The sequence below is a fragment of the Meles meles genome, chromosome 19, assembly GCF_922984935.1.
Source record: "Meles meles chromosome 19, mMelMel3.1 paternal haplotype, whole genome shotgun sequence".
Classification (NCBI taxonomy): Eukaryota; Metazoa; Chordata; class Mammalia; order Carnivora; family Mustelidae; genus Meles; species Meles meles.
Genome location: NC_060084.1, coordinates 33,086,010 through 33,107,243, shown reverse-complemented (window position 1 = coordinate 33,107,243; position 21,234 = coordinate 33,086,010). Strand labels below are relative to the sequence as shown.

Here is a 21,234-nt window from a genome sequence, read left to right as displayed (position 1 = left end):
CTCTCTATCTATCTCTGTCAAATAAATAAATAAAATCTTAAAAAAAAAAATCCTTTATAAACACAAGGACTCAGAGGCTCAGGTCAATGGCATCCCCCAGTCCGTGTGGGGTCCCAGAAGTCCGCCAGGCTGACCATATCCCATCCATGATTTCCTACCCCTGAGTGAGTGGGGCATGGCAAGCTTTGTCAACTCTCAATAGGCCTGCTCTGGGAATGGGATCTGAGTTACTCCCTAAGGCCCCAGGAGACAGAACCAGAACCCAGGCACCAATATTATGGAGGCAGATTGAGTTTAATGGAAAAGAAGAACATATGAAATACAAGCTTTAAAAAAAAAAAAAATGCATATAGGTAGTGAGCTCCCTGGGAGTGGAAGTATGTAAGTCCAGGATGGATGAAACTAAGGATGCCACAAGCACACCCAAAGAGGTCTGAATGAAGTGAACCTCCAGGTTCCTCTTCAAGCTGAGGCTGGCAGGAGTCTGAGAAGTTCAAAGACAAAAGGAGTGGAAGTCTGACTAATCTCCCACCATGAGTGCCAGGCCCCTGGCCGGGGCATCTGCAGAGCTGTCCTGAGCACCCAGAACGTGTGCTTTGCTCACTGCTCCCCAGAGAGCCCAACACTCTGGAGCCTCCACCCCAGGTTAGAGGAGCCTGCCCCTTCTTTCCATCTCCCCTCCTCTGGGTACCCATTCTCCTCCCTCCCCCTCTCCCTGGGGACTCTCTAGGCCTGGTGATTGTCTCTCCTCTCCCCAGGTTCAGGCCTGCAATCCCAGGGGGCTAGGGACAAAGTCATTTCTCCCAAACCAGAAATAGGCTTACTGTTGCTGGTGGCTGCAAGGTCCTGCAGCCCCCAGGCCAAGGGCGTACACCAAGCCTGGATTTGGCAGCCGTGGCCACCCCAGCTCCCTTCTCCAGCCAAGCCCTGCTCCCTAACCAAGCCCAGATGGCCATCACTCTGCCTTCAGGCAGGTAAAATGCAGTGCAACCGGAGTTAGGTGAACAGTATGTTTTATTTAATTAGGATCAACAGAAGAGATAAACCTCACAGCAGGATAGGGAATGACAACACTGCAAAAAATAATTCATGCCCAGGTAACGAAAGGACAAATTTCAATTACAGAGAAAACCGGGGGAGAGAAAGGTGCCTGGTCCCTCCAAGGAGGAGAACGGTACCAGCGTCAGCACTGCCCAGACCTGCGGGCCAGAGGTGGTGGGCACTCCAGGACTGGGAAGCCGGGCAACGAGGCAGTCATTCCAGAACAACTGTCCCTCCCTTTTCTGAAGGGTGCAGACCTGGGGGAGCAGGGGTGCTGTCTGGGTCCTGGCACGCAGGTATGGGGGCCTGGGGATCTGCCCTGCTAGGGCCACTCGGCAAACTCACACCCAGCCAGGCCCAAACGAACGGTGCCCCCAAGGAGAGAGAACAAATGTTCTAATCCTGACCGGGTCACCTGCTCGCACAGCTGCTAGGCAGCCCCCTGCCTTGCCCCCAGGCCCCCGCCCTAATGGGGTCCCTCATCCAGCGCCCTGCCCTACCTTTGGGTTTTCTCACACTAGAGCAAGGAATGGCCCCGCCAGAGCTCCAGAGTCCCTTGATCCTCCGAGCCTGCTTCTCAGGTCTACCCTGGAAAATGGCACCCTTGAACCGGGTGGCTTCCTCCGAGGGTGGTGGGCTAAGACCCCACCACCACCACCACCTGGGTGCTGCCTGAAAATGAAAGTTCACGGTGGCGATGATTGCAAAACAACATGAAGGAACTAATGTCACCGAGCCACACACTTAGAAATGCTTAAGATGGTACATTCTAGGTTATACATAGCTTACTGTAATTTTTGAAAGGGGAAAAAGAATGAGGAGATCTGAGGCCCTCCCCAGACCAGCTGGGTGAGTGTCTCTAAGAGTCTGGGCCTGGGGACGTGCAATTTAATTTAATTTATTTATGTAAGTGATGTCTATACCCAATGTGGGGCCCGAACTCACCACCCCGAGATCAACAATCAAACACTGAGCCAGCCAGGAGCCCTGGAAATGGGATGGTAACCAGCTTCTCACCAGGGACAGGTAACCAGCTCCCAGCTGCCGGGAATCCATGCTCTCCCCAAGTCATGGTTCCCCTTACCGTTTCCAGCATAATGCCATGGATTATCTCCAGAAATCCTTCTTGTGCGAATGAGTATTCAAAACGAGGACCCGTCCAAGTTTCACAGCCCAAGGAAAACTTTTGGTTGACATATTCTCCCCCCAGAATGAGCGCATCAGCCACACCTTCCTTCCCAGGGCTTGGCTGCATGTACCCAGGACAGCAGAACTCATCCAAGTGGGCTCCGCTCTCTCTCTCTTTCTCTCTCTCATCCCCTCACCCCAAGCGTTAGGTGACGGCAGCCCCAGCACCCCCATTAGCCATGAGGAAAATTGCTGTTAAATTAGTGAGCCCATCTACAGAGCCCCATTTTATATCCCAATTCAGAAGATGGCATGAACATCTGCTTTCACTTCAAGACATTAATTTTCAATTATTGGAGAAAAACAAAATTAGTCCTGACAAATTGCTGGCGAGCACAGGCTGTTGTCTGGTGGTTCATAATAATAACTTCGGGGGCCCACAATTAGTGTCCTCGGACGGAGTCTCCCGACGGGTCCCTGTCATATGGAGTCAGTGGTAGTGGCAGCCCGGTCCCCGGGCATTCTCAGGGAACTGCATCTTTGGGGCCGGTTGAGAGAACTAAGGAAGTTGGGTATTTCTCTTTCTGGAGAAGGCCAGGCTAGGGAGGAGGGGAAGGGAGAGGATGAATATAAAACATCCTGCCTGATCGTTTTCAGCCGGGGACATATCACGCCCTGCTTCCCTGCCACACACTTACGTGGGAATGCAAATCACCTCCGAGTCCAGGGGAGCCCAGTAAAGGCACACTTAGACCACCTTAGAATTTCAGGCTGCCATCTTCAATGGGGGACAGACGGGCGACATGATTCTCTTAGCAGACCCCTTTCGCCCCTGCCGTAAAGTCATCAGGGATTTCTGAGTCCAAAGCTCAACAGTTCCAGCCTCTGAGATCAGAATGCGTATAAACCTTCTATTACAACAACAACAAAAAAACCTGTTTGCTGAGGTCCCATCAACCCAAGAACCTGGTTCAGCCCGTGTCAGACTCTACAGGAAAAAAAGAAAGAAAACTCTGAATTTGCCAACCTCAAGGACCCCCAAATCCAGAGAACAATCCACTTGATATTATCAACACTGTAATCTCATTTGATAGCTTTTTTTTATGTATCTTGGCTGCTGTAGTCACTCTATCAATAAGAAGCCACGAAATGTGAAATGTGAATGAGCAGAAGAATTCGGAGATAATGACGTGGCAATCTTTGAATTGGACTTGTCACAATTGAAAGTAGAGTGTGTTTGCCTAGAGAACGCGTTCAGACTCTTGGGGGGGTGGGGGCTGGGGGGCGTGGTGGGAGGCAGGTCAAAAAAAAAAAAGAAAGAAAACAAAACAAAACAACAACAACAAAGGAAAATTATATCTTTAAGACGAGAATGAAAGACGTTGCTACTTCCAAAGTCAACTCGGTAACTGAGCTCCAACATTGTGTAATTGACTTTGCAAGTAGAACAACAGCAACGTAACAAAGAAAATGTCAGTGTTTTCACAGCACTAATCTATAACGCTGGGAGGCCCTCCCGCTGTCAGCCAGGGCTGACAATACAATAGCTTTCAAAGGGATATTACCATCATGCTTTTATTCCTGACATCAATCAAGACAAAGAGAATCCTTTTCACAAGACATTAAAAATCAAACCTTTGTACGAGAAGATAGGTAAAACAGCATTCCCCTTAAAGACAGCCACACAGAGCAATCAGCTAATTGGCGCTCCTTGAAAGAGGTAAAGTATTTTTATTTACTGAGTGTACAACCCCAATCGTTGGCTGCCACCGAGCCTGGCAGGTAAGCTATGAATCAAAACTTTCCATCAGCATTTCCCCCACTCCACTCCACCCTCTCTCTCTCCCACCGTAGGCAGAGGGAGCGGACAGCACCGAAAACTTCAATTGGGATATAACCGATCCAGGCTTAATTAGTCCATTCTGGGTGCAAAACTATTTGGATCCCCGACTACCACGAGCACAAAACACCCTTGCAAGCTGACAGGAATCTGCAGAAATTGTCAAATTTGCCAATTCAGGTTTTCCCTGGCTACCCACCGTCATGGGGAGCCCCCTAACAGTTTTCAAGGTATTCTGTCACTATTAACCTAGACCCACAGATAAGAAGCCCTGGTATCTACGGCAAACGTTCAGAAGACATGAAGATAACATTCTTTGCAAACACCAGTGTACCATAGACAAGATCCAGGAAAGGTAAATTCAGTTTTACCTGGACCAAAGGGTTAACTGAATCTACACATTCAGTTTAGTAAAAAGAATGGGGGTGGGCAGTGGAGAGGCAGTCCGGAAAGCTAGCCACTTCAGCTTGCTTACCAATAAGAGTTTTTGATGATCGCACGTCAGAAGTTGGTACCACCTGCGGGTCCAGGAGCAGGGCGTGCAGAAGGGCTCATGTTTTAAGCCTTCATTATCTGCACGCTATCTAAGCCACGGAAGTCACCCACCCACCCACCCCCAAGAGGTCCAAAATGCCACGTCCCCACACCTCTCCGAGGCTTGACAGAGCGAGGGTCTAGGTGGCCCCAGGCCCCAGACTATTGCTAAGCGTGGGGGGTAGGGGGGCAAAATCACTCAATTTCCAGCAGGGAGTCCCTTTGGAACTCAGGGCCAAGGTGTTTTGTGACTTTTGCCTCTGGTACCTAACAGACCATCTGCCAAAAATAGGTGAGTCCAGCCACTCCAAGACGGAGATGCAACTCGAGGGGCATCTGAAGCCGGAAAGATGTTTTTCACTTTTCAGACATAACTGTAGTTGCTTCCGGTTTATTTTTTAATTGTTTATTTTTAAGCAGTTTCCGAACAACAGGTGCTATTCATGTCACAAGCAGAAATGTTAAGAGAGGAGGGAATTGGCCTCAAAACCACCCCGAAAAATCCTATCCTCCCCACCTCCACCGCCATCAGCCTTTCCAGCAGCAAGCACGCCCATACCATCAGCCTCCGTGGCATGTTCCTTTCGTTTACACATCCAAATGAACAGTTAAGAGAAATCAATGCATCTAATTGCCAGACTATTAAATCCTACATCAGGGGAAGAATTCCACAGCCACCAGCTTAAGAGTTGGCTACAGATACGGCAATTATTGCAACTTTCTATTAGACTGAACCGGATCCCCCTTTGGTCTCCAGCTAGCAACACTGTGCTCAAAGATATTGCACTCCTGTTTCCCCTCTCAGGTTTCTCCCTCCTCCTCCTCCTCTGCTGACACACTGTAGCATGCCTTCACAGTGCCAGGGCTGGCCGGTCTACCGACTGACTCTAGGACTGTAAAGTCACCAGCATTTTGCACCTTCCATTATGAATGCAAGCTGGGCATTCGTAACCTACATGGTTAGGCATCTAACCTACGGGTTAGACGTTTAGCAGGGTCCTTCTGCCAGAGGCACACAGTTATCTTACGTTATTGCTTGTGAAGTTTTTGCAAGGAAACAGGTATAAGAATCTAAAGAGCAATGACTAGCCATAAAAGATATTTTCTAGAGTAAGACAGGCTCTTCCACGCACTGGAAGTCCATGATTTAATGGAGGAGGGGACGATGAAAAATTAGGATTAAACATCACTGCCCAATCCACACAAAAGCTAAAGAACCAGAAAGGGTTTGTTTTGCCCTTCCTACAAGATCATGTACATTTAGCCAAACAAATCTCGACAATTTACACTTGTATGTGGTCTCAGCTGAATCAAGAAACCTGTAACCTCAGAACGCCTCTATTTATTACATCTCAATTATTTCCATGGAAACACAAGCAGTGGCGATCTACACTGTTCCCAAGTCCCCAGACCACCAAATTTCTAAGATGTACTTTTGGAGGGGCTACTGGCTGGCAGGAGAGGAAGACAGAGAAGGGGAGGGGAGTGCAGAGAAGGGGGTGGGAGAAGGGAGGGGAGTTGGGATGTTGGCTGGGGGGGGGTGGGAAATGCGTGGACACAGCCTGAGTGCTAATTAATATTAAGAACTGTAATTAATAGGCAGTTGCTAGATGGAGAAAATCAACAGTATTAAATTAAAATCATTCCAAAGTTTTAAGCTGAGTCTGGGAAAAAAAAAAAAAGATGTATTAGTTTTCCAAATACATAAATAAATAGCCTGTTTCTTGGATCTGCAGAGGCAGTGTGGGTGAACGGAGACAGGTTACCAAGTCACCTGACATCATCAGCCAAAATAACATCAGTGAGAAGTGATGAGAACAGCCCCGGAGAATGAGGCCAAAATTGTTAAAGGAAACAAATGTCCTCACAACTGCCACACCACACCACCAGGAGACAGAAAAGGGGAGAGTGTTGTAGGGAGGGAAAATCGGTCAGAAAATGTGACTTTTGTAACATTCGTGGGGTTTTGGTGTTTTATTATTATTATTTTTCTTAATCACAAGGCTTTTGAAAACCAGTGAAGCTATTCTCCCCCCTGCCCTAGTACCCTGGCCCCCTTCCCTATTTGCTGAGTGTCCTCCCTGGAAGCTGGGTTTTCCATAGAAGGACAAACAGCCAAAGGGGACAAGTGACCCCCCCTTGAGGCTGTGCCCATGAGTGGAAAGGGAGACCCCTCCCACCCCCGCCCCAGGCCTGTTTGATTTTTCAAAGCAGCAACACCCGGGCTTTCAAATCACACTTTCTGAGCATCCATTAGAAATTGTTATATTTCTGTCTTTCCTTCCTGCTATGGGCTTTCACGTTTCCGAGATCAATTACGAATTACAGCCAAGCGACTTTCGCAGCAGAAGGCGCAGGCTGGGGAAGTCCACAATGCCTCCACGTTAGCCCTGACACACAGCAGTGGAGGCACAATAAAATAAAATAAAATGTAAAAGGCACCACTGTTCCTTAAGAAGCACCTTCCAGCATCTTGAAAGGTGAAGACCTTGTCATTTTAAACACTTGGTGTGGAGCTGTCCACACTCAAGCGCACACTTTTGAATATTGTCTGAGAAAGGGGAGAAGCAGTTCTTGAAACGCAATAAATCCATCATCTGCTGAAACTCTTGTCTATTCAAATTATCATCTCTCTTAATTCCTCCCTTGACAAGTGGTCATATCTCCACCCTATTCACCCCGGTAAACTGAAGAAAAGGCAAAATGGTGAGAGGCGAGGGTCGAAGCTGCTTCTGGAAAATGCAAAGAACCAAAGGGAGAAACAGAAGATCCTAGGCTCCAAGGGCAGAAAGGCGCTGTGTGGCTGATATTTACAATACTTCTCAGGGTGCCTGGGTCGCTCAGTCCTTAAGCATCTGCCTGCGGCTGGGGTCCTGATCCTGGGGTCCTGGGATTGAGCCCCTCGTCGGGGTCCCAACTCGGCGGGGAGCCTGCTTCTCCCTCTCCCCACTCCCCCTGTTTGTGTTCCCTCTCTCACTATGTCTCTCTCTGTCAAATAAATAATTTTTTTTTAAATAATAATAGTTCTCAAAATGCCTACACTGGTCTTGTTCTCACTTTGCGGTCTTTCCCCCACCAATTCATTTGAATTGTCAGCTATACGTACACACATACAGATTTAGAGAGAGAAATTCATTAAAAATCATGTCAAGGCTCATTTCATGAAAAGCTGAGACCAATTCTTGAGTCTTTCTCAGAGATACAGAGAGTGGTTTTAGAATTAGGTTCGAGCAACTCTGAAACACCCACCCATCTGTTCGTGGCAAATTGCTCTACCTTTGGTTTCTGTGTCTCTCGCCTTCTAAAATAAGGAGGTTCAGAGGCATGGATTGAGGTTAGAGGTAGCTAAGCTTTGCATCTTCCTTTATGAAAACCCTGCTCCTAAACACAGATTTAACTCAAAATCAACTACCTGAGTTAAATAAAACTGTTTTCCCAACCACAGATCCTGAGTCTACATTTTCTTCTGGGCCACCTTAAGTAGCTCTTGAAGGAGTGAGCGGTATGCCAGGGAAAAAGAAAAGAAATCAAATAATATTTCAAGCCACAGAGCCTTTCCTATTCAGCAAAAGGACAAACATCTACCATTTGCCTGTCCCGTTCTTGGGGGCTATCGGTTTCCCTGTGCCTCCACCAGAACACCTTCTGGATCGCCAGTTCTGAAGAGCAGACCAGGTTATCCCCGATTGGGATGCGTGCCACAGGGAGGGGAACAAAACCAACTTCTCTCAAGGAAAAAGAGGAAAGGGAGCAGCTGCCTTGCTGAGACTTTGGACTGAGTTGGTCTGCTTCTAAGATGACAGGGGCAGTCTCTGCTCAGCCAGGAGCCCTGGAATCTGCTGGGACTTTAGAAGGAGAGCAACGGCGGGTGTCTCACGACCCTCCTTGCCAGATTGAGTCCCGGCCTTTCCAGCCAGGAGCAAGGCTGGCAGGAAGGGAGCGGGGCCCCAGCGCCTTCCCGCGCAGGCCTCCAGGAAATGAACTTTTCAGAGCAGAACTGGGCTCGGGCCAGAGGTCATCAGGGGAGTTGGGAGAGGACAAGGGCCTCGGGACTTTTGGCTCCAGAGACCTAGCAGCTCTCATCCTGTCCCTCCTCTGTCAGCTCTCAGCTGGACGGGTCGGTCGGGCACCCACCCGAGGCGCTGGAATCGGGACAAAGCAGCAGGCGAGGCCTGGAGAGGCCAGTCAGTGGGGAGAGAAGGGCAGGGGAGGGGCTCTGTCGCCAGCGCGGGGCCTCTCCCTGGGGCCTCTGCTCTCCAGGGGCCCACTCTAGCCGGGGGCCCTTGATGGAAATGGAAAGCAAAGCAAAGGAGACGCGGTGGGGGCGGGGGAGGGGGTCGCAAGCTGTTTTTGTGTGTCCGTTGTGTTGTGGATCCTCACTAACGTGTGCACTCCGGGGAACCGACCCAGGAAACTGGCCTAGGTGTCGAGGATGTGAGTGCCCGGGGTTGGGTCCCAGACGCCTTCCACCGAGGGGCCCGCGCGGCTGCCGCTGCGCTCCCCTGGGGACCCGCGTCCTGCCGGCGCTGCGCAGACAATGAACTCCTGGCGGAGGCTCCCGGCCCGGTTGGCCTCGGTGGAGGAGGCAGGAAGTGCGGGGGCCCTGGCCGGGAGCGCGGCCCGGGCAGGGGACAGGGAGGGGGCGCCTGGTGGCCGGGGCGGGGACGCGGCGCTCAAGGCGCGCGCAAGCTCTGCCCGCCGCCCTCGGCTACGGCGTCCCAGGGCGACAAGGCGCGGGCGAGGAAAGGCGGCAAGGCCCGGGGCCCGGCGGGAGCGGCCTCGGAGTTGCCGGCCTCCGGGGCGCCGGTCCTCACCGCCTCTTCCTTCCTCCCGCCGCCCGCCCGCCGCCGCGGAGATTCGCAATCCCCGCCAAGTCAGGCCCGCACCCCTTGATTGGCCACGCGGGCCCCGGGCCCGCACGGAGGGAGCGGCGAGAGCCCCTCAGCGGCGCCCCCAGGCCCGGGTCCCTCGCGGGCGGCGACGCCGAGCCCGGAGAGGGTCCGGTTGGGTAGGGTGTCCGCTGCGTGCCCCCTCCGCCGCCTCCGCCTCCCGCTCCCGGCTTCCTCCTCCCCCTCCTCTTCCTCCTCCTCCGCCTCCGCCTCCTCCTCCGCCGCCGCCTCCTCCTCCTCTCGGCTCGCTCGCGCGGGTCCCCGGCCGCCCGCCCGCTCGCCGGTCCCTCCTCCCTCGCTCCCTCCCTCCCCGCTCGCTCGCTCGCGCCTCCGCCGGGCCTCCCTCGCTCACCTTTCACCGAGCGCGGCTTCGCCTGCTTCCGCCTGGACATGTCCGGGGCTCCCGGCGCTCCGTCGCCCTCCGCGGCCGGCTCCCCCCGCCGCCCCCCGCCGCTCCGGGCTGCCCTTCTCCCCCTTCTCCTCCGCCTGCCTCTCGGAAACTTTTTTTTTTGCAGCCGGGTCGGCGGCTGCGGGGAGCGGATCGTAGGTCCGGGGCGGCCTCCCTGGGGGGGACGGCCCGGGCCGGCCGAGGCCGCTCGGGGGCGGGGGGAGGCCCGGGGGCCGCGCCGGGGCCCTGCCTGTTGCAATGCGGCAGCCGGGGGCTCTCGGTCCCAGCGGCGGTCCCAGCGGCGCGGGGAGTCCGGAGGCCACTCGGCCGAGCCGAGTTATGCAAAAAAAAAAAAAAAAAAAAAAAAAAGCCGCCCCCCTCCTCCTCCCCACCCCCCGCCGGCCCCCGGCCCCTGCGGCCCCCTCCCTCCCTCCCCCACCCCACCGCCACCCTCACCCTCCTCCTCCTTCTCCTCCTCCGCCCCTTGCCGGATTTTTGTGCAAAGTTTGCAGGCGTCCGGCCACGCAGCCCGGTGCGGAGCTCACAATGAACCCATCTGAGGAGGGGGGACGGGGCTGGAGTCGAGGGGGTCTCAGGGGGGGTGGAGACCGGGAGGCGGTCGGGAGCGCGGAAGCTCAGCACCCCCCGGAAAAAAAAAAAAAAAAAGCCTTCAAATTATCCCCTGCCACACACACACAAAAAAAATAAATAAATATTAATGGCTAAAAAATGCCCAAACGCCTGGTTTGGAGATTATGATGGATGGGAAGGGGGGGTCCCTCAACTCAGCCTACTTGGGGGGGCTCGAAACGGCCGCAGTGGCTCGGAAGCCACAGCTCGGGGCCCCTGGCTCACGCCCCCTTCTCTGGCTCTCGGCTCGGTCCGGCGCCGGCCCCCCGGAGGAGGAAGGGGCGCGCGGGGGCGCTCAGGCGGCGGCGGGCAGGCGCGCCCGTGCCCTGGGCATCGCTCAGCCCGTGCGCCGGGCCGCCGCTGCCTGCCCTCGGGCTGCGGTGCTCAGCGCGCGGCGCGCAGCCGATCCCCAGGCCGGTGCCAAGTCGCCGGCCCCGCTAGCTGCCTCCATGGGCCAGGGGCTCGGAGAGGGGGGAGGCGGCGGCCGCGGCGGCGGAGGAGGACGAGCAGGCGGCGGCCGGGCTCCCGTCCTCCCGGGCAGCGGCGGCGGCGGCGGCGGCGGCGGCGGCGACGGCTGCGCCCCGGCTCCTCCGCGCTCCAGCCGGCGCCGGCCCGCCCGCCAGCCTCCCTTGCGCTCCTGTCTTCTTTGTGGTCGCTGGCTCTCCTCCTCCCGATCCGGCTGCTGGGGCTGCACTGCAGAGACACATAATAAAGCCAGGCTTGGCTGGAAATGTAGCCGGGTCCCAGCAGGAGGATGTGAGGAGCGGAGTCCCGGCGGGGGAGCGCTCTGATCCCGTGGGGCGCCCCGCACTGCTCCGGCTCGGATCAGACGGAGAGAGGGCCAACAGCACCGAGCGATGGACAGCGCTGGAAATACAGCTCCGGCCGCCCGCAAAACCCGGACCGCGGCGGCGGCGGCGGCGGCAGGCACGGCGCGGGCGCGGGCACCGCACCGGCACGCGGGGCCCCCTGACTTGGGCACCCGCGGCACCTGGGGCGGGAAGAGGGAACTGACATAGGGCCTATGCGTGCTGTCAAGCTCGCCGAGATGAATTAGCGTCACAAACTGCAAAAAGTGGGGGGGGGGGGGTGCGCGAACTGGGGTGAATTGCCCCAGCACGCCACTTCCGCAAATTATGCCCCACGGACATGAATTATCTCCGAACTTGGCTTTTCCGTCTTGAACTCTGCCCACTGGTCGGTGTTTGAAGACCATCTCTGTCCCACATCTGCAAACTCTTCCAGCACCAAGCTAACTCTGTGCGGCCCTCCACACCTGAATTTGTAGGGCAATCTGGGTGCGCATGTCTTATTTAAGACAATAAAGGAATATCTCGTCCCCAAAACGTTGCAGTAGCACTGCCTTCCCCCGCGGTTGACAAAAAAACCCTGCTCCTACAGTCCACAGTTTTGCCCCAACCACCAGGGGGCGCCTCGCTCCCCTGCGACTCGAGCCAACCGAGGCTTGATCTCAGAGCCCGCCGGGAAAGCGCTCACCCTTGGGAAAAGTCTTCCGCAGGCGACTCCCCTAAACCATTCCTTTGAAGCCTCCCCCTCCCCCACCAGCTGCAGGCGGCCGGGTCCAGGGTGGGGGAGAGGCCCCGACATCGCCCCCCTCCCGGGCGAGTGGCGCCACCTTGGGCCGGCTCGCCCCAGAGCTGGGAGAGCAAAGCGGGTGCGCGGCGCGGCGCTGGGGGTTATCAATCTCGCGGATCGATAAGTTGCCACTTGGAGAGGGGAGGGCTGTGTCCCCTCGGAGACGAGTTACCCAGGGCAACCTTTCAGGGAAAAACCCGCTGCCCGCGGAGAGCCGTGCCGGGGCCGGCCGGGCAGCGGCGCCCGCCCGGAGCAGGGCGCCTGCGCCCCGCCGTCCCCAAGCCCGCCCGCCAGGCCGGCCCGAAGCCCCCTCGGCTCGCTTCGCAGTCCCACCCGGCCCGGCTCGCCTCTCTGGGCCTGCGGGCTCCAACCCCTTGCTGGGCTGATTGCGGAGGTGGATGCCACCCCGCACCCCTGGGGCTAGGGAGCACCAGCCGGCGGGTGCAGGGAGAGGCCTGAGGCGGATGGGGGGGTAGGAGGGGGGGAGGCCAAGCTCTCGCGCTCAAGGCCGTCTCGGAGGTACAGTCGAGTGACCGGCGAAACGCGACGCCGGGGCGGACACCTTGACTCCGGGAGGCAGAGAGGATCCCCAGAAGAGCCAAGAGCAGGACAGAGATGTCACCTAACCGAGACGCAAGCCCTGAGTACCCCACCCCCGAGTTAAGGCTGCCACCCCCTAGGTCGCCGCCCTCTCCAGCTCTTGCGTCCCGGAGTGTGCAACATCTTGGCCTTCCCGGAGGGCGGTGGGAGCCGCCTCTCGAAGCTGGGGGACGGCCGGGGTAGCTGCGAGGGGGTGCCAAGGGCCAAAGCGAGGGCAGAGGCCGCGAGGCGCCTGGGAAGGAGCCAGGAAGGAGGGGCCGAATCAGCAGCTCCCCCACCCCCGCCGGCGCCTGGGATCGAGGCCCGCGGAGAGAGGCTGACAGGCGGCAGATGGCACACGCTGGGGGAGGGGGGCGGTTGGCCTCGGCTCCGGGGTGCCCCCGCCGCGGGCTGCCTCTCCTAGGGGGAGGGGGCGGAGAACAGCCCCCGGCTCGCCCGCCCTGGCTCTCTGGGGGGCTGAAGACTCGCGGATCTTGCCCAGCCGGGAGCCGGAGAGAAGGGGACGGACAAAAGGAGCGCAGTGGGGAAGGGGTGTGCTGAAGGAAAGGAGGGGTCAGCGGGCGGTGGTTGGAGACCCGCGGTGCTGCCTTTTTTCCACCCTCAGGGAACTGCGGAAGCCCCCGAGGCCAGAGGTGGGGATAACAGAAGGGGGGGGGCGGGCGACTGCGTATTCCGAACTAATCCTCAAGGGCTGGGGTCCTGGAGAAGAGCACAAAGTTTTCTGGACCCCTTCCCCGCACGTCGCAGTCGCACACGTTCGCATCCCGGCCCTCACCCCTCCCCTGCAAGACCGCTCTGCTGTCTCCCAGCTCAGTGGCCTTCAGGGTGCAGTGGGAGCTCAACCTCGTCCCCGCCTCTGCCCGGCCCCGCTTTCTCTGAAGCTTGTTTCATTTTTAACTCCTTCCAGAAAAACATGCTGTTTTAAGGAAAATTCCAGAGCAGCAAAAACCCAGTCGCTCCTACCAAAGGGGTCTCAGGGGGCACTGGGTGAGGGCAGGGCTGGCCTTGTTTCTCACCAGCCTGGTGGCCAGGGACCAGAAAAGGGTCATTTTCAGGCAGTGTTTCACACCCCACCTGCCTACTTGGCATCAGTGTAACCAGGAGTCTGGGCCCCTCCTCTTGGAGAAAGGCCTCCCTTGGCCTCTTCTTCCTCATCTGCAGAGTGGACAGCTGCTCCTGCCCAAAGAAGTGGCCAGAGAAATCCTTTGTAAATGGGGGGAAACGCCACCATCAAAAAATGCAAGAAAAATTACAAATTGACGTTTTTGAAAACAAATGAGACCTTGGTCACATAAATGGGTGTTTTCCTTCTGGGTCATATCTTGGCAGCAGCAGGGGACACCTACCCCCAGATCCCCTACCATTTCTGCACACTCCTAATGATGCCTCCCTAGAGGCATCTAGAGAGCCTCCTCTTCTGAGTTTCGGGATGAGGCAGGTTGTCCTGCGGTGAAGGCCGGAGAGGTTCAGTGAGTGACCAAAACAAGGTAGGACAACAAAATAAAGTAAAATAGGATTCTGGGGTACCTGGGTAGCTCAGTGGGTGAAGCACCTGCCTTCCCCTCGGGTCATGATCTCAGGGTCCTGCTCAGTGGGGGACCTGCTTCTCGCTCTCCTGCTCCCTCTACTTGCGCTCATGCTCTCTGTCAAATAAATAAAATCTTAAAAGAAAAAAATAAGATAGGGTTCCTTTTGTGGCCTCTAACCTAATATGCCTGAAGGATCCCCAGAATTGTGCAAGAGGGGCTTTTTGGAAAATCACCAAATGACGGCTAGCTCCCCATCCACACACACACGTGTGCACACACACACCCGCACACGCACACACACCCATGCACACGTTAACCCACACACTTGAAGTAAACAATACCTGGAGTATATACGATGTGAAATTCATGATTTCTGTTCACCTTTTAATTACCCGAAGGTCACACTCTCTACTGGAAAAACTTGCATTGGCCTATAAGGAACAGCCATTTTGGAGAGGGAAGATTAACCCCAAGTTTCTCCCCAGGGAAGAAATCCATTCCTTTGTTCATTTGTTTATTCACAGTGCGTTTATTGATTGTATGCCTACTGTGTGCCAATACTCAGGGGGAAGCCACGAACAAGGACCACAGGCCCTCCCTGCTGAGGCTGGTTCTGTCATGGAGAGGCTGACTTTTAATAAAGGGCCACATAAATAATTATTTAATGACAGTTTTGAACAATCCTAAGAAGGAAAAATATAGTGTAAATGAGGCCAAAAAACAGAGGGTCACAGTGGTGGTCTGGCTGAGAGCCTAGAGGAGGAGGAAGGAGTCAGGAAAGAGGGGAGAGAAGAGAGTTCCTGGCAGAATGAACAGTGTGTGTAAAGGGCCTGCGGCGGGAAGGAGCTGGGTGATTCTGTGGAGAGGGGGTCATAACTCCAAGCCAAGAGCCAAAGGAGGCAATAGTCACAGCCGAGCTTAGCAGCCACTCGGACCCATCTTCTAACCCAGCAGCCTTCTTCATTGCCCCGCTGGTGAACCTCGGGCAAGGAACTTGCTGGATCTCCATTTTCCCATCTTCCTTCCTGTCCCTCACCTTCACCACCCGCCAAGGACAACCATGTTTCTAGAGGGAGATGCCAATCACAGCTGCAGGTTCCCTCCTCGTGCTGGCGAGTTCCTCCCACAGTGTTCCCTTGAGATGGACAGACATCCCCCTGCTTTCTAGAAGCTTCCTACCAGCTTTAGATCTATTGAGAGGGAATCTGTGTTTGGGTGGATAGTGACTTTTCCTTTTTCTCTTTTGCATTTTTGTTTTACTAGCATGATCCACCAATTTGTGGAGTCCAGGCTCCTCTGAGCACTGCTGTCCTAGGGGTACTAAGGTCAAGCCATCAGGAGACAGCCAGGCACCCCAATTACTAACTGGCATTGGCCCACCATCCCCGCCTCCACAGCGGTATTTACAACATTGAGGATCCCTCTCACAGGGCTTGTTCTTGAAGTTTCTGAGGCTTCAAAACAGAGCAAGGCAAGAGAGTCCCTTCCTCTGCTCTCAGTTCTCAGCGTGGCTTTTTGGGGAGGGAAGTCCCCGCAGATGCTCCTGAAATGCTCCAAAGGTCCCCATTGCCCCCCCACCAGGACCAGGACTCAAAGAGACCAGCGGCAGGCCCAGACATCTGCCTCCCAGGGGCTTTGGGAGTACGGTGCCAAAAACAATACAACGGGTGTGGGAACGTCCTTGTCTTCAGTTTCTGTTCAGCTGGGAAAGCCATTTCTATTTTATCATCATTATTATAATTATTTAATTCTTCGAGTGTCAGCAGTCTTTGCAGGGAACACCCACAAGGCAGCAAAGAAACCAACTTGGCAGGGGGTTCCCAGGGGACTCACACCCTCCGAAAGCTTGAAACTCTTGGCCAGGGCCCTGAGAACCTCCACCCAGACCACCTCTAACTGCCCCGGTGTGTGGCACACACACGCCTGGGGTCACTTGTTGCTTTGTTCTCTCGAAATACTTCTTTTACGATGCTTGTGATTCTTTAAAAGAAACAACAGTTCAGTATATAAGGAATGTGATAGGGACCCAGTTTTCTAAGTCTAAACCAGGGGTGGTTGCACCAGGCAGAGCCCGTTCCAGAACCTTTGGCCATCAGCGGGTCAACCAGCCACCAAGGTTTTGCTAATAAGCAGATGGGATGCCCAAAAAAAGTGACAGATTCAGAAATGAGCTCTATTTGGTGCCATTGAAAACACTCAAAATGTGGTTTAGTGAAATTGTCTAGAGACATAACCACCTCGCCTGAACGGGGAACGCACATTCTGTGAGACCGGGGTCACCTGTGCCCTTAAAATCCCCGGCCTGATGGCCCAGGGGTCCAGTGTCCAGCCAGAATTTATGACTGCATGGTGCCCAGCAGAGGACACAGAAGCCTGCGCAGGAGTGGGACAGAGTCTCATCCAGAGTGCGCTTTTCACGCCGGAAGTGTTTAGATAACCTGAAATCAGGACAGAATGTGGGGACTTCGTTGAGCTGGGTATAGGACCTGTTTTGTCCCTGAGGCGGTGCTTGCTTTGCTAACCACCGGTGAGTGTAGCAAGATCTGGTCAGGGACCTGCCTTCACTCTCCCCAGGTAGAGAGGTTACATGGGAGTCACAAACCTTCTCCCACCTCTTCTGCAGCGACTATTAATTACCAGAAAGGACCTAAGAGCATGCAGGACCAAACTAGCTTAGGTCATTTTCCCAAAAAAAATTTTTTTTAAATCCATTATTTGTTTGTTTCTTATGCATGTACCCTTTCTGCTTCAACCCCCGCGCCCCCCCTCGGTCCACTGTCATGAAAAGAAGGTACTAGGTGCCCAGGTCCAAGAGAAATGCTACAGAGATTTCCAAAAAGTACTGGTATGTGTGTTCCCTGTGTCCCACATATACAGTTGGGGACCGTATGCCCATGGCGGGAAGGAGAGAAGCAGAATCAGCAGGGCTGAGTCTACCCAGCTCCCCACTGCATCCCCAGGCCCTACAGGTGCTCAGAACCTAGTGACGGCATTAAGAGAAAGATCGCCAATCTGCGCAACCTACAGAGGATTTGCCTAACACGTGTCTGGGCAAGAAACCATCTTCACACAAAGGGTTTCTGGTGGACAGCACAGGCCAATTGGTAAGATTCTGTGCCCACACAACTATGTTGGAAGCTATTTCAGGAAAGACCGGTGGGGTTTGATATGTACCTGCCCCCCGCCTCCAGGGCCCATGGCGCTCACTTCATGCCAGTGAATGTGGCTGGAGAAGCAAGCAGACCAGAGAAGCCAGAGGCAGGCTCTAGGCCGACAAGGCACAGTACCACAGAAAGGGCATAGCCTCTCAAGACAAAAGGGTCTGGCTTTCCATCCCGGGACAAAGTAGCTTCGTGGATAAAATGAAGAGAATCATGCCAGTGGCAGAGGATGGTAGTGAGCAAAAAGATAATGTCATCAGAATCAGGATGTGTGAAGGGCATGAAATGACCTTGCACATCATAGGTGGGCAATAAATGTCATGGTTTGATTGTGGTCCTTCTTCCGTGATGGATATGGTAGGACCCTACTGTGGGATGTGCCGACAAGGAGGAGAGCCCACTTACAAGGACTCTTACAAGGACTGGAACCAGCAAAAGCCCGAGAAGAGAGCTGGTAAGGCAGCTTCCGGAAGAAGAGCCTTTGCACACAATCACTTTCTCTCTGCCAGGTCCCTGGATTCAGTAACTGGGCCCCCGTCCATACTGTAAGGGCATAATAAATGTTAGCTCACTGTAATACTTAAAGGCAAAGCACGTTCAAGAAGTTTAGGTTCCCCGAGGTTTACCAGGCAAACCCTCCCTCTGCTTCAGTCTCCCCGTCTGCAAAATCCCTCTAGTTCTCTCACCGAAGGAAGAAGCAGGTCTGGGTTTGCTCCCACCCTCTGGCCCACCTAGGGGAGCAGCACTCAGAGCCAGAGGGAGCAGAAGAAATTCAGGTGAAAGACCACCAAAGCAAGGTGGTAGGGCTTGGGCTGGGAGCAGAGGCGGGCCCCGGTGGCCCCAGCCTGCTGCAGTATTTCCCAGGGCCTGCTGCTGCCTCCTCTGAGTGCCCCGGCCCCATCCTGGCCACGCACATTGGGACATGCCAGGGCCTGGCTTCCCAGGGGCCAGAGGGAGCTCCCGCAGGGGACATCAAAAGCCCAAATGCCTTTCAAAAAGGAACTAAAACTTTCTGCCTAACCAAAGCCTCCACAGGAGAAGAACAGCCTAGCCCTTTTCTTTTTAAGTCTCTTTATTTTCCAGCCGGCTGGCCTGGTCATTCTCTTTTTTTCCTATTATAAACGGTCCCAGCTGCAACACACAGGGAAAAAAACCATCTCCCAGGCCTGGGCAGGGGCCGCCTGCAGCCAAAGCCGCCTGGCTGGCCTCCTGCGGCAGACAAAGGCAGCTCCAGCCTCTGGCACCCACTGGGAGAGGCCCCGGAGCCCCCACCCAGAGCCAAGGCCACAGCAGGAGCTAAGGGAAATGGAAGTTTCTGCCAGCACTCCGAACCTTCTCCTGCCCCTGGGAGCAGAACCACCACCCGGCTAAGCCAAGGACTCCTGAAGAGCCCATTTTCCAAGGGCAGAAAATGAAAGATCAGCCCCCCACCCCCGGCTGATAAAGGCCACGCGATTCAGGCCATTCCAGATGATCTAGTCCAACCACAGGTCTCCGAAGATGGGAGTGCCTTTCTGATACTTAGTGAGGAACAGACTTGCCCAAGGTCACATTGTCACCCAGAGCTGACTCTTGAAGACAAGGCTCCCAGTTCCTTCTTATACCAGGTGGCAGAAAAGGCTTGGGGAGCCCGTGAGGGATCTTAAGAGCCTGAGGTTGCTGGATGGGATGAGGTCATTTCTTTTAGCAATAGATAAGACTGACATGAGACAACCCGAAAACAGACAGCCAGCTGTGTGCTCTCAACTCCCCTGCCTTCCAGCAAGTTATTTCATTTCTCTGTGCCTCTGTTTCCCCATCTGTGAAAACAGGGATATGCTGGTTCCTACCTTACAGGGCTGTCGTGAGGCTTGAATAAGCCAGTACATAAAGCATTTAGGATAATACTCAAAAAAGTTACCTCTTGGGGCAGCTGGGTAGCTCAGTTGGTTAAGTATCTGCCTTCCACTCAGGTCATGATCTGGGGGTCCTGGGACCCCCAGGAAGCTCGGGCTTCCTGCTGGAAGGGGAGTGGCTTCTTCCTCTCTCTCCGTCCCCTCCCCTTCCCCCTGCCCATCCCCTCAGCCCACCCCCAGGCTTATGCTCTCTCTCTCTCAAATAAATAAATAAAATCTTTTTTTTTTTTTTTAAAGAAAGGTACCTCTTACTGTCTGTAAATGTAAGGATTTGTTTTCCTCACGCAGCAAATGTTTATTTTCAACCTCTGAGGTCTCCTCTGTGACAGGCCCTGGGCCAGCTGCTGGGGATCCAACTGGGAGAGGCCGAAAGGTCCTTGGCCTGCTGGAACTCCCAGTCGAGGGGGAAAAGGGGTCTGAGGGACGTGGGTTGTCTAGCCCAGCGCCTGACTCGTGGCACCCCAGTGCCTCAGATCCTGTAGGAATCTAGCAGGGTTCACAAACTCCGCGGTCTCCAAAGCAAAGCTGACCGGCGGATGACGCCAGGATCGCGGCTCCAAGCAGAACACCCTTGCAAAGAGGTGGGAAGCTATCACGCCGCTCCGTGTGCTTTTGTATTTTAAATCCTGGCAACCAGCTTAAGTATTTCTAATTATGTTTTTAAGTGGGATTGGGTCCCGGGCGACGGTTGGCGACCTTCCCCGCCTGGTGGGTCTGGTTCCTGCTCTGAAGGGCCCGGGTCCCCTGGCTCTCCGCCCGCGCTACCAGGGACGCAGGGGTGATGCGGCAGCCAGAGGGAGCAGGTCCCGTACTCCTAATCGCGCAGCATCGGCCCCTCCCGAGCCAGCTCCAGGGCGCCCGCAGTGACCTCCCAGCGTCTGGGGCGCCAGCGGCCCAGGGTGTGGCCCGCGAGCTCCGGGCTGGGTCTCAGCGGCCCGGCTGACGCCGGCTGTCCCTCGCCGCGCCAAGCTCCCGCGCCTACCGCGGCCGGCGCCCCAGCCTGGCCCCCGCCGTAGTCCGTGGGGACGCCGCCAACCGTGGTGCCCAACCCACCTTCAAAAAACCAGCACACCCGCAAACAAACTGATTCCCCTCCTCTGCCCTCTGAATCCCCACCGACTTCCCAGGAACCTGGCCTCCATCTAAGGGTGGGCGGGATGCGGGGTGGGGGAGGGGCAAAACGACCCTCGGCCGGACTAGCTGGGAGACAAGCACCCTCCTTTCCACACCTCTGTCCCCAGTGCCCCGCCTGCAAGGCCCAGCCCGATGACCTGCACAGAGCTCTTGCTGCTTCATCCAAGTTACTGCCCCACGCTCTGTAATGTCTCCATTTTACAGAAGAGCACGCGGGGCTCAGAGGGGCTGAGTCACTCACTAGCCCAAGGTCACAGGGCGCTTTAGAGATGGAGCCAGGATTGAAATCAAGGCGGCCCTCCCTCTAAAATTGAAGATTCCATCCCCCTGCCCCAATTGCCGCCCCCCGACCCCGGCTCCGCCGCCCAGTTGCCGTTTCTACACCTTGCCTGAAGCATAGCCTTGATGTATTGATTTGAGATGGATAAATGTTTAAATACGCACAGATAGAGAGATCAAGATGATGTCTGGGAACCACAGACAATTGTATCACCTGTCTAGTTGGTGGGAAGGGATATCCTTCCCCCAGTCTACATTAAGGTCCATATTCTTTTATTATTATTTTTTTAAGTTTCTATTTTTGGTAATCTCTACACCTAATGTGGGGTTCCAACTCAGGACCTGGAGATCCTGCATGCTTTTCCAACTGAGCCAGCCCGGAACCCCTTTTTGTTTTAATTTTTTTTTTTAAGATTTTATGTATTTATTTGACAGAGAGAGAGAGAGAGCGCAGGTGCACAACAAGGGGGAGGGGCAGAGGCAGAGGCAGACTCCCTGCTCAGCAGGGAGCCCAATGTAGGACTCCATCCCAGGACCCTGGGATCATGACCTGAGCCAAAGGCAGATGCTTGATCGACTGAGATACTCAG

General features: G+C 55.0%; 1 protein-coding gene across 1 annotated transcript in view; it reads right to left on the bottom strand.

The window, feature by feature from the left end:
* The window catches only part of ZNF423 (zinc finger protein 423), a 330,711-nt gene extending 320,555 nt beyond the window's left edge, over positions 1 to 10,156 (bottom strand). The window contains exon 1 of the mRNA XM_045989431.1: positions 9,785 to 10,156. Coding sequence (XP_045845387.1) covers positions 9,785 to 9,824 — 40 coding nt within the window. The 5' untranslated portion in view covers positions 9,825 to 10,156. The remainder of the gene's footprint in view (positions 1 to 9,784) is intronic.
* Positions 10,157 to 21,234: the final 11,078 nt, after the last annotated feature.